Source organism: Nerophis lumbriciformis, linkage group LG19 (assembly GCF_033978685.3).
Source record: "Nerophis lumbriciformis linkage group LG19, RoL_Nlum_v2.1, whole genome shotgun sequence".
NCBI classification, from domain to species: Eukaryota; Metazoa; Chordata; class Actinopteri; order Syngnathiformes; family Syngnathidae; genus Nerophis; species Nerophis lumbriciformis.
The window spans coordinates 42,326,280-42,339,853 of NC_084566.2; the positions used below are offsets into that span (position 1 = coordinate 42,326,280).

The 13,574-nt window shown below is 41.4% G+C and overlaps 1 protein-coding gene across 1 annotated transcript in view; it reads right to left on the reverse strand.

Annotated features, from left to right (window-relative positions):
* Positions 1–8,170: 8,170 nt before the first annotated feature.
* The window catches only part of rorcb (RAR-related orphan receptor C b), a 63,409-nt gene continuing 58,005 nt past the window's right edge, over positions 8,171–13,574 (reverse strand). The window contains exons 8-10 of the mRNA XM_061978735.2: positions 11,454–11,564; positions 9,581–9,690; positions 8,171–9,516 (exon numbers count right to left, since the gene is read on the reverse strand). Of these exons, the coding sequence (XP_061834719.1) occupies positions 9,355–9,516; positions 9,581–9,690; positions 11,454–11,564 (383 nt within the window). The 3' untranslated portion in view covers positions 8,171–9,354. The remainder of the gene's footprint in view (positions 9,517–9,580; positions 9,691–11,453; positions 11,565–13,574) is intronic.

The following is a 13,574-nucleotide window of genomic DNA, read 5'->3' on the forward strand; positions in this document are numbered from 1 at the left end:
GCTTCTTCTTCTACTGTAAGCAACCACCCGCCCGCGTAGAAGAAGAAAAAGCGCGCGGATATTACCGTACGTTTCATTTCCTTTGTGTGTTTACATCTGTAAAGACCACAAAATGGCTCCTACTAAGCGACAGGGATCCGGTTCATGAAAAGACGCAATCTCTCCATCCGCACACGGATTACTATTTCACAGCAACTGATATTCCTGTGAACCGCACTGTGGATACAACGGGAGCACGTACGGTGAATATTCGCACCACAGGGAATGAGAAGTCATCCTTCACTGTGGTTCTAGCTTGCCATGCTAATGGCCAGAAACTTCCACCCATGGTGATATTCAAAAGGAAGACCTTGCCAAAAGAGACCTTTCCAGCCGGCGTCATCATAAAAGCTAACTCGAAGGGATGGATGAAGAAAAGATGAGCGAGTGGTTAAGGTAAGTTTAAGTTTACGCGAAGAGGCCGGGTGGCTTTTTTCACGCAGCTTCGTCCATGTTGATATACGACTCCATGCGCGCCCACATCACGCTGGTTTTAATATATTATTAAAGTTTGACTGACCTATTTGACTGTTTTTTTGACATTCCTTTAGCGCAGTTAGATGCGGCTTACAACACCGGGCGGCTTATAGGTGGACAAAGTTTTGAAATATGCCGTTCATTGAAGGCGCGGCTTATAACCCAGGGCGCCTTATGGTGCGGAAAATACGGTAGTATCGGCTAGAAACTGAAAAGATCTGAGTGTGTTTTATTGCCGTGTGCTTAGTGTGGGTGTGGGGGGGCGTGTCTGTGTTTACTAACTAGACATGGCAGAAATAAGACACGTTTCTTAAAGGGGAACATTATCACAATTTCAGAATGGTTAAAACCATTAAAAATCAGTTCCCAGTGGCTTATTTTATTTTTCGAAGTTTTTTTCAAAATTTTACCCATCACGCAATATCCCTAAAAAAAGCTTCAAAGTGCCTGATTTTAACCATCGTTATATACACCCGTCCATTTTCCTGTGACGTCACATAGTGATGCCAACACAAACAAACATGGCGGAAAGAACAGCAAGCTATAGCGACATTAGCTCGGATTCAGACTCGGATTTCAGCGGCTTAAGCGAAATTGAAGAAGAAACTGAAGCTATTGAGCCATATCGGTTTGAAGCGAAACCGACGAAAACGACACGACGGTAGAAAGCGAGGACGAATTCGGCGATCGCCTTCTAACCAACGATTGGTATGTGTTTGTTTTGAAGTGTTGTAATGTTTTTAAGCTAAATTATTGGTAAACACAGTTTATGTATAATAATTAACGTAAAACCGCGGGTAATGAATAACGTTTTCATCAATTAATATATTCTGTAGACATACCCTCATCCGCTCTATTTTCCTGAAAGCTGATCTGTCCAGTTTTGGAGTTGATGTCAGCAGGCCAGGGAAGCTAGGGTCAATATTCCAGGGGGTTTAGCTCGCTCGTCTGCGGGAACAAACTGCCGCCATTGCTTGCCGTGCTACTGAGGTCCTTTGTCCCTGAATAGCTCACACACTCCGGCAGATTCAATGGGGGTCTGGCGGCAGATTTCTTTGACTTTATCGTTGGAAATGCATCTGCTTTGAGTGTCGCAGGATATCCGCACATTCTTGCCATCTCTGTCGTAGCATAGCTTTCGTCGGTAAAGTGGGCGGAACAAAACGACTGACCATTTTCGTCGGCTTTCCCCACACCCTCGTATTTTGAACAAATTTTGTCCAATTTCTTGCCACTTTCGCATCTTTGGGCCACTGGTGCAACTTGAATCCGTCCCTGTTCGTGTTGTTACACCCTCCGACGAGGCATGATGTCTCCAAGGTACGGAAAACAGTCGAAAAAACGGAAAATAACAGAGCTGATTTGACTCGGTGTTTGAGAAAATGGCGGATTGCTTCCCGATGTGACGTCACATTCCGAGAGCGAATAATAGAAAGGCGTTTAATTCGCCAAAATTCACCCATTTAGAGTTCGGAAATCGGTTAAAAAAAGATATGGTCTTTTTTCTGCAACATCAAGGTATATATTGACGCTTACATAGGTCTGGTGATAATGTTCCCCTTTAACATGGAGACATTCTCACTACTTTTCTTTTGTCGACCACAAAGAAAAGGACATTTTAGTTAAATGTAAGTTGTGTCTTGGGTCAAAGATCCTATCCTAGCAATTAAAATCTGCTGAAACAGCTACAAAAGCAACATGCTTCGACAGAGCTTGTAAAGAGAGACACACTTCACCTCCTAAGCAAAAGCGGCTGGATTTTAACGAGGCACTGAAGGTACACACACTCTGTCAATTCTCTTATATACTCTTTCATTCTAGACTTCTAGAGTGTTTGGTTATCACATCACTCTACATCAGGGGTCGGCAACCTTTACCAGTCAAAGAGCCATTTTGACCAGTTTCACAAATTATAGAAAACAATGGGAGCCGCAAAATTTTTTTCTGCGTACAAAGTTTTTTGTTTGCTTTGTATAAACCAGGGGTCTCAGACACGATGCCCACACCTTTTTATGGAATTTTTAAGCTGGTGCGGCACGCGGGTTTTAACTGAATAGCGGTTGTCAGCGCCATGCGTGCCGTGATGGTACGGCATATAGCGCCCACTACCATCAACGTGCCTGATCAGCCACATGTTGAATGGGGCTTCCGCTTGCTCACGTAGGTGACAGCAAGGCATACTTGGTCAACAACCACACAGGATACACTGACGGTCGCGGTATAAAAAAAAACTTTAACATTCTTACTAATAATGCGCCACACTGTGAACCCACACCAAACAAGAATGACAAACACATTTCGGGAGAACATCTGCACCGTAACACAACATAAACACAACAGGACAAATACCCAGAATCCCATGCAGCCCTAACTCCCCGTTACCAAACCCCGCCCACCTCAACCGACGCACAGAGAGGGGGTGGGGGGGTTGATGTGTGAGGGAGCAGGCTTGGGGTGGGGGCGGGGTTTGGTGGTAGCAGGGGTGTATAATGTAGCCCGGAAGAGTCAGTGCTGCATGGGATTCTGGGTGTTTGTTCTGTTGTGTTTATCAATCAATCAATGTTTATTTATATAGCCCTAAATCACAAGTGTCTCAAAGGGCCGCACAAGCCACAACGACATCCTCGGTACAAAGCCCACATAAGGGCAAGGAAAAACTCACCCCAGTGGGACGTCGATGTGAATGACTATGAGAAACCTTGGAGAGGACCGCATATGTGGGTAACCCCCCCCCCCCCTCTAGGGGAGACCGAAAGCAATGGATGTCGAGTGGGTCTGACATAATATTGTGAGAGTCCAGTCCATAGTGGATCCAACATAATAGTAAGAGTCCAGTCCATAGTGGGGCCAGCAGGACACCATCCCGAGCGGAGACGGGTCAGTTTATGTTGTGTTAAGGTGCAGCTGTTCTCCCGAAATGTGTTTGTCATTCTTGTTTGTTTTTGGTTCAAAGTGTGGCGCATTATTAGTAAGAGTGTTAAAGTTGTTTTATATGGTCGCCGTCAGTGTAACCTGTGTGGCTGTTGACCAAGTATGCCTTGCTGTCACGTACGTGTGTAAGTAGAAGATGTATATTGTATAACAAGTGTTGGGCTGGCACGTTGTTAATACAGATTGTAGAGGGCGCCAAATGTTGTACCATCATGGCACGCCCTTATTATAGCTGTAAGGGTGAAAATCGGTGAATATTAAACCCGGGAGTTTTCTGCGAGAGGCACTGAAATCCGGAAGTCTCACGGGGAAATTGGGGGGTTCAGCACGTAAGCTGCTGAGCCGCATCAGAGTGATCAAAGAGCCGCATGCGGCTCCGGAGCCGCGGGTTGCCGACCCCTGCTTTAAACGAATAGACTATAAAGTTCACAAACATTAAGAGGGATGCTAGTGGGTTAGGGTCAATCTTTCCATATCTCTAAACTAAAACTGGGGAAATGTGTAGAGTGTTCTGGGCTTCAGACATGATTTTATTTCACAATTCCTTAAGAGAAAAAAAACGCCTGGTTAGGCTTTATGTATGTAGTGTGTGCGCCTTCTTTGGTTTACAGCTATGTTGTTATTGTGCTGTTTGTTACTTATGTAGGTTATGTTGCAGCTATTTAAAATTTTTTAGGCAATTTGTTCTGGCTTGAAACAAATTGGCCCTTTGAAACATATCTTTGTGTGTTGTATGTAGACCACATTGCTTAGCAGAGTTCAGTGATGCAAATGCATGTCAAGTTGATCAACACATTGTATTATTCTCCACTGCAATAACAGTACTGAAACGAAGGCTAAAAGGGCATTAAATGGGGCCTTAAAAAAATTTAAAAAAATAAAAAATAAATAAATATATATATATATATATGTCTTAATAAGGTTATCCAAAAAATAGTGCTCGATACCGTAGTAGAGCGCAATATATGTATGTGTGGGAAAAAAATCACAAGACTATTTCATCTCTACAGGCCTGTTTCATGAGGGGGGGTACCCTCAATCATCAGGAGATTTTAATGGGAGCATTCGCATACCATGGTTTATATAGGGCACAGAGTGGGTGGGTACAGGCTGGCGTAGGGGCGTGGTGATTGGCTCATGTGTTACCTAGGAGGTGTTTCCGTCTGTGGCGGCATGCTGTTACAATTTCGCTGCGCTTGTTGAGGGATGACAGGTCTGGACGGTAAATAATAAACAGTTTCTCTTTCAAGTATAGGTTGCATCTTTTATTACCACTATTGTAAGGTGTGCTGGATGCAAGAATTTGCCATATTATTGAATATTCAACATTATTGTCTTTGAGGTCCCAAATGTGTTTGCTGAGTTCTGTGGTATTTCGCAGGTTTTTGTTCCTGAAAGAAGCCTTGTGATTGTTCCATCTGGTTTTGAATTCTCCCTCGGTTAATCCTACATATGTGTCGGATGTGTTAATGTCCTTGCGTATTACCTTAGATTGGTAGACAACTGATGTTTGTAAGCACCCCCCGTTGAGGGGGCAATCAGGTTACTTTCGACAGTTACATGCTTTGTTGGTTTTGGAGTCGCTCTGACTGGGGGTCGACGGCTCATTTGCAATTGTTTTGTTGTGGTTTGAGATGATTTGTCGTATATTGTTCATGCAGCTGTAGCTCAATTTAATGTTGTTCTTGTTGAATACTTTTCTTAGGTTGTTGTCTTTGGGAAAGTGTTTGTCAATCAGATTGAGGAATTGGTGTCCAATGTTCGTTGAGACGTTTTTGCTGTATGGGGGGGGTTGTACCAGATGATGTCGTTTCGTTTTCTGTTCTTTTTTTGGCTGGTTTCCTGGCGTGGGTTCATAGGTGAGGGCGAAACCATGGTATGCGAATGCTCCCATTAAAATCTCCTGATGATTGAGGGTACCCCCCCCCCTCATGAAACAGGCCTGTAGAGATGAAATAGTCTTGTGATTTTTTTCCCCACACATACATATATTGCGCTCTACTACGGTATCGAGCACTATTTTTTGGATAACCTTATTAAGACATATATATATATATATATATATATATATATATAAGTAACTAAATAGTTACTTTTCACAGTAACGCATTACTTTTTGAGTTACTTTTGAAATAAAGTAACTAGTAACTGTAACTAGTTACTGGTTTTCAGGAACTAACCCAACACTGCCCCCGAGTGAGACGTGATCGTCTCCACGCTAAAAAAACTACCTGCAGAGTTTGGACTTTTGTGGCCCGAGAGCTGAGGCCCGACTCAGGGGGGGTGTTAGACTCGTGTCCAGTGAGAGGGAAGTATAAGTGCTTCTTTCTTCAAAACTGTTGGGCTTGGGACTCAAAGGGCAACCATGGACAACCGTGGACCGTCAGGACCCTAAAAAGAAGTGAGACTAATAAGTGATTCCGTTATACGACACTTGGACTGCTGTTTGTCTCCTTCGTTGGCTAGTCTCGCTGCCTCGGCTTGCAAGTGTCTGTCCGCCCCCTCCGGAGGGTGCGGGGATTGTTGCCGTGGGAACCTGAGTGTACTACGCAAGAGTACGTCCTTCCGTCCACCCGATCTCGCTCTCTTATAGTCATCTATGTACATTCTCATTTAAAATATTTGTATAGAAATGTGTATATAAATTAAAGGTCATTTCGTCTTGCCCGGTCTCTGAGTGGCATCTGCAAGGGGTGGGAAGAGGGACTGAGGTTTCTCAAGGTGGCGCCGAACACCGGCAAAAATGGGTGTGAATATCTATGAGGTGATTTTGCTTGAAGAAAATGACTTATTGGTCCCTAAAGTGTGGTTTTGTATGAATACACTATATTGCCAAAAGTATTCGACCACCTGCCTTGACTCACATATGACCTTGAAGTGCCATCCCATTCCTAACCCATAGGGTTCAATATGACCTTTTGCAGCTATCACAGCTTCAACACTTCTGGGATAAGGCTGTCCACAAGGTTGCGGAGTGTGTGTTTATTGGAATTTTCCACCATTCTTCCAAAAGCCTGGCCTGGCTCTCAGTTTCCGTTCTAATTCATCCCAAAGGTTCAGGTCAGGACTCTGTGCAGGCCAGTCAAGTCCTTTCTTTCTTTTCTTCTACCCATGATTGTCAAACACACACACTAGGTGTGGCGAAATTATTCTCTGCATTTGACCCATCACCCTTGATCACCCCCCCCCCTGGGAGGTGAGGGGAGCAGTGAGCAGCAGCGGTGGCAGCGCCCGGAAATCATTTTTTTTTGGTGATTTAACCCCCAATTCCAACCCTTGATGCTGAGTGTCAAGCAGGGAGGTAATGGGTCCCATTTTTATAGTCTTTGGTATGACTCGGCCGGGGTTTGCCATGTCTTTATGGACCTTGCTTTGTGCAGTCATGTTGGAAGAGGACGGGGCCCGCTCCAAAACTGTCCCCACAAGCGTGGAATTGTCCAAAATGTTTGTTATCCTGGAGCATTCCAAAGTTCCTTTCACTGGAACTAAGGGGCCAACCTACTCAGTGGCCTAGTGGTTAGAGTGTCCGTCCTGAGATCGGTAGGTTGGGAGTTCAAATCCCGGCCGAGTCATACCAAAGACTCAGCATCAAGGGTTGGAATTGGGGGTTAAATCACCAAAATGATTCCCGGGCGCAGCCACCGCTGCTGCCCACTGCTCCCCTCACCTCCCAGGGGGTGATCAAGGGTGATGGGTCAAATGCAGAGAATAATCTCGCCACACCTAGTGTGTGTGTGACAATCATTGGTACTTTAACTTTAATAATTCCTCCTCCACCAAATTTCACACTCGGCACAATGCGGTCCGAAATGTAGCGTTCTCCTGGCAAACCTCCAAACCCAGACTCTTCCATCAGATTGCCAGATGGAAAAGCAAGACTCGTCAGTCCAGTGGCGACGTGCTTTACACCACCGCAGTCACGCTTTGCATTGGACTTGATAATGTTTGACTTAGATGCAGCCGCTCGGCCATGGAAAGCCATTCCATTAAGCTCTCTGCGTACTGTACGTGGTAGAGATGCGCGGTTTGCGGGCACAACCGCGGAGTCCGCGGATTATCCGCGGATTGGGCGGATGAAATTTAAAAAAATTAGATTTTATCCGCGGGTCGGGTCGGGTCGGGTCGGGTCGGGTCGGGTCGGGTCGGGTCGGGCGGTTGAAATTAAAAAAAATTAGATTTTAAATAGATTCAGGCGGGTGGCAGTTAAACCAATTCGGAAATATATATACATAGTTAAATGTTGTTACCCACATACGAAAAACGAGCAGGCACCTGCAGCATATGCCACAACAGAAGAAAAAAAAAGAAAAGAGATGGACACTTTTACGGAGCGGAGAAGGGACGCCTCGCCGGGGTCCGGGACCGAGGCCCCTTCCCCCGAGAGGGCCCCACCGGGAGCCGTAGCTGAGGCGATCCGCGAGAAGGGCCCGACGCACGTCCAGGGTCACCACCGCGCCCACCGCACCGACACCCCGCCTCGTCCGCCTTCGCCGCGGCCGGCGTCACGCGCAGCAGGTAAGCAGCTTACCTGCCCGCCACCCCCGTGGCCGGGGGCTCGTAACAGGGGTCACTCCGCGCGCTCCGCCCGCGCAGCTTACCTGCCCGCCACCCCTGTTGCCGGGGGCGCGTAACAGGGGTCACTCCGCGCGCAGTGCGCTCACGAAAGGGGTGGGGCTCACCCTGGTTGATATAGACAGCGGCTAGGACGGTGGCCATAGAAGTCGGAACCCGCTAAGGAGTGTGTAACAACCCACCTGCCGAATCAACTAGCCCTGAAAATGGATGGTGCTGGAGCGTCGGGCCCATATACCCGGGCCGTCGCCGGCAGCGAGACGCGCTTGGAGGTGCGCTCAGCGCGGCTCCCATATGATTGCGCACTGGTGTGCGTCTGGGTCGTGACAGCGTGGCACGCGAATGTCTGTGCTGCATTGGATCAGTCTCCTTTCTTTAACAGGCAAAAACTTTATAACCTCACTAATGCCTTGCATCGTCTATATTAGATATATAACAACGGGCGGATGGCGGGCGGATGCGGTTCTGATCAAATGTTAGATCGGGTGGATTGCGGATGGTTGACGACTTTCTGATGCGGTTGCGGATGAAATAATTGCCTATCCGCGCATCTCTAGTACGTGGGCTAATTGGAAGGTCACGTGAAGATTGGAGCTCTGTAGCAAGTGACTGTGCAGAAAGTCTTTGCACTATGCTGACCTCTCTGTCAGTTTACGTGGCCTACCGCTTGGTTGCTGTTGTTCCCCAAATCTTCCATTTTCTTATAATATTGGAATATTTAGGAGCTAGGAAATTTCACCACTGGATTTGTTGCACTGGTGGCATTTTATGACAGTTCCACGCTGGCCCATTCTTTCCCAAATGTTTGTAGAAACAGTTTCCATGCCTAAGTGCTTGGTTTTATACCCCGGGCCAAGTGATTAGGACACCTGGTTCTCATCATTTGGATAGGTGGCCAAGGACTTTTGGCAATATAGTGTATGTGCGCATATACCACACTGAAATGGTACTTTTCTAAGACTGTATACAACCGTGACAGGGTGGTACATTCAGTTCTGGGTCAATGAGGTACATTCATGACTGGTGGGGGGGGCGATCCGTTGCGGATCGGATGCTGAACAAGTGTCACAACTTGGTATATACGTCTAATGCGTCTGCTTGTTGGCGCTGCTACGGTTCGCAGAAGAGCAAGAGAGCGTGCGTGGTCTGTAGTGTAAGGTGCTTCGCCTGCTCGGAAAGTGGAGGACTACTTTGGAATTCCCGGGAGACGGAGTTGTTTAAAGTCCTGGATTGTCCTTCGACTGCTGGTTTGTTGAGCTTGGAACGTCTTTATCCTGCTCTTGTCTACTTTCTTCCTGTGGATACCATCTCTCTGTCAGTCAGTCTGTCGTCAGTCTAGCTGTTGGTGGAGTCGGGCAGCGACATCTCGCTGGCAAACACCTCCCGGTACAGCGGCGGGAAACTGTACGCCGTCTCTGGGTGGACCAGGCGGAAAAACTCCAGTTTGTCAATGTGGAGGTTGCAGATGGACTTCATGATGGGTAGTTTGGACATTATCTGCCGAGAAAGAAGATGATTGGTACAACTTTATGTTGACGGTGGTCCAGGCTGGGTCCTTTACCTTGTCCAGTTTCTCCTCAGAACCACTCTGGTGAAGACTGTGCTGCAGGGCCAGGTAGACTTTCTCCTGGAGCTTCTGGACCTTTTGGCCTTCTGTCAACCAAGGCCGATCTGAGAAAAAAAAACTATTATTTAAAGGGGAACTGCACTTTTTCTTTGGATTTTGCCTTTATTTCACAATCATTTTTACGATTTTAAAGATGATAAAACCGTTGTAGCCTTCAAAGTCCTCTAAAACAACTTTAAAACCCTCCATCAACATTTTATATACACACTCCTCACACTATATATATACAGACTTTTGCCCTTTATTCACAATCATTATGTCTTTTTTATTTTATTTTTTTAAATTTTTTTATTTATTATTATTATTATTATTATTATTTTATTTTTTTTAATTTTTATTTTTTTTATTTTTATTTATTTTTATTTTTATTTTTTTTAGTATTCTAAAGATTAAAAAAATGCTCGCAAGAAGTGGCTAATGAGAGGGATCTATGTAGCCTCGTTTTATATACACGCTGCAAGTAAATATATATGATGTAGTAACAGACACCTTCATAACAATATGTAATATGTACAATATACACACTGCAAGTATATATATATATATATATATATATATATATATATATATATATATATAATGTAGTAACAGACACCTTCATAACAATATGTAATATGTACAATATACACACTGCAAGTATATACATAATGTAGTAACAGACACCTTCAGAACAATGTGTAATATGTACTATATACACATTGCAAGTATATATATATAATGTAGTAACAGACACCTTCATAACAATATGTAATATGTACAATATACACACTGCAAGTATATATATATATATATATATATATAATGTAGTAACAGACACCTTCATAACAATATGTAATATCTACAATATACACACTGCAAGTATATATATATAATGTAGTAACAGACACCTTCAGAACAATATGTAATATGTACAATATACACACTGCAACTATATATATAATGTAGTAACAGACGCCTTCAGAACAATATGTAATATGTACAATATACACACTGCAAGTATATATATATATATATAATGTAGTAACAGACACCTTCATAACAATACATAGTATGTACAATATACACAATGCAAGTATATATATATAATGTAGTAACAGACACCTTCATAACAATATGTAATATGTACAATATACACACTGCAAGTATATATATATAATGTAGTAACAGACACCTTCATGACAATATGTAATATGTACAATATACACACTGCAAGTATATATATATAATGTAGTAACAGACACCTTCATAACAATATGTAATATGTACAATATACACACTGCAAGTATATACATATATAATGTAGTAACAGACACCTTCATAACAATATGTAATATGTACAATATACACACTGCAAGTATATATATAATGTAGTAACAGACACCTTCATAACAATATGTAATATGTACAATATTTACCGTATTTTGCTCATTTTATGCACAGCCGGAAATAATTCTTCGGCGCATTGATTTCCGTTTACACATAAAGCACTTCCAACTTCCCGCAACAAATGTGTTCCTACTCCCGGAATCAAACGCGAGTGTGTTTTCTAATCATGGCAGCCTTGGCAACAGACAACGAAGACGACTATTTTTGGACAAATGAGGATTCACAACCTTATGTTTTTGAAGCTGAATATACTGAGGATGAACTGCTGCTTATAGAAGCCAGCAGGAAGGAAGAGTGAGATGTTGGAGCAGACGGAAGCCGGTCGAGGGGGGGGGGTGAAAGCGATGTTGACGCTACAAATATGGAACTTGGAGACAAGCTATTTCGAGCGTATGCAAAGAAAAAGAGGAGAAATAGTCACCAGGGGAGAGCAGGACGGCCGCACTAAACAGAGCCATCTCTTCATCAGACAGCTGGAGCCGGCAGAGTCCTTTTCCTAGTTCAAACACTGCACTCGCGAGGTCATCACAACCTGAATAAACAACAACAAAAACAACAATACATGAACCGCCAAAGAAACATGGGAAAAATTATTGCAGATGTAATGTCATGTAGCACTATGCATAATCATAAATATATGCATAATAGACTGTATTTATATTATTCACATGTGAAGTCTATTACACAGCATTATTCACATGTGAATAATATAAATACAGTCTATTATACAGCATTATTTACATGTGAATAATATAAATACAGTCTATTATACAGCATTATTCACATGTGAATAACACAAATACGGTCTATTATACCGCATTATTCACATGTGAATAACACAAATACCATCTATTATACCGCATTATTCACATGTGAATAATATAAATACAGTCTATTATACAGCAGTATTCACATGTGAATAACATAAATACAGTCTATTATACAGCATTATTCACACGTGAATAATATAAATACCATCTATTATACAGCATTATTCACATGTGAATAATATGAATACAGTCTATTATACAGCATTATTCACATGTGAATAACATAAATACAGTCTATTATACAGCATTATTCATATGTGAATAATATAAATACAGTCTATTATACAGCATTATTCACATGTGAATGATATAAATACAGTCTATTATACAGCATTATTCGCATGAGAATAATATAAATACAGTCTATTATACAGCATTATTCACATGTGAATAATATAAATACAGTCTATTATACAGCATTATTTACATGTGAATAATATAAATACAGTCTATTATACAGCATTATTCACATGTGAATAACACAAATACGGTCTATTATACCGCATTATTCACATGTGAATAACACAAATACCATCTATTATACCGCATTATTCACATGTGAATAATATAAATACAGTCTATTATACAGCAGTATTCACATGTGAATAACATAAATACAGTCTATTATACAGCATTATTCACACGTGAATAATATAAATACCATCTATTATACAGCATTATTCACATGTGAATAATATGAATACAGTCTATTATACAGCATTATTCACATGTGAATAACATAAATACAGTCTATTATACAGCATTATTCATATGTGAATAATATAAATACAGTCTATTATACAGCATTATTCACATGTGAATGATATAAATACAGTCTATTATACAGCATTATTCGCATGAGAATAATATAAATACAGTCTATTATACAGCATTATTCACATGTGAATGATATAAATACAGTTTATTATACAGCATTATTCACATGTGAATAATATAAATACAGTCTATTATACAGCATTATTCACATGTGAATAATATAAATACAGTCTATTATACAGCATTATTCACATGTGAATAACACAAATACGGTCTAATATACAGCATTATTCACATGTGAATGATATAAATACAGTATATTATACAGCATTATTCACATGTGAATAACATAAATACGGTCTATTATACAGCATTATTCACATGTGAATAATATAAATACAGTCTATTATACAGCATTATTCACATGTGAATAATATGAATACAGTCTATTATACAGCATTATTCACATGTGAATAACATAAATACGGTCTATTATACAGCATTATTCACATGTGAATAATATAAATACAGTATATTATACAGCATTATTCACATGTGAATAACATAAATACGGTCTATTATACAGCATTATTCACATGTGAATAATATAAATACGGTCTATTATACAGCATTATTCGCATGTGAATAACATAAATACGGTCTATTATACAGCATTATTCACATGTGAATAATATAAATACAGTCTATTATACAGCATTATTCACATGTGAATGATATAAATACAGTCTATTATACAGCATTATTCACATGTGAATAATATAAATACAGTTTATTATACAGCATTATTCACATGTGAATAATATAAATACATTTCTATTATACAGCATTATTCACATGTGAATAACATAAATACAGTCTATTATACAGCATTATTCACATGTGAGTAATATAAATACTGTCTATTATACAGCATT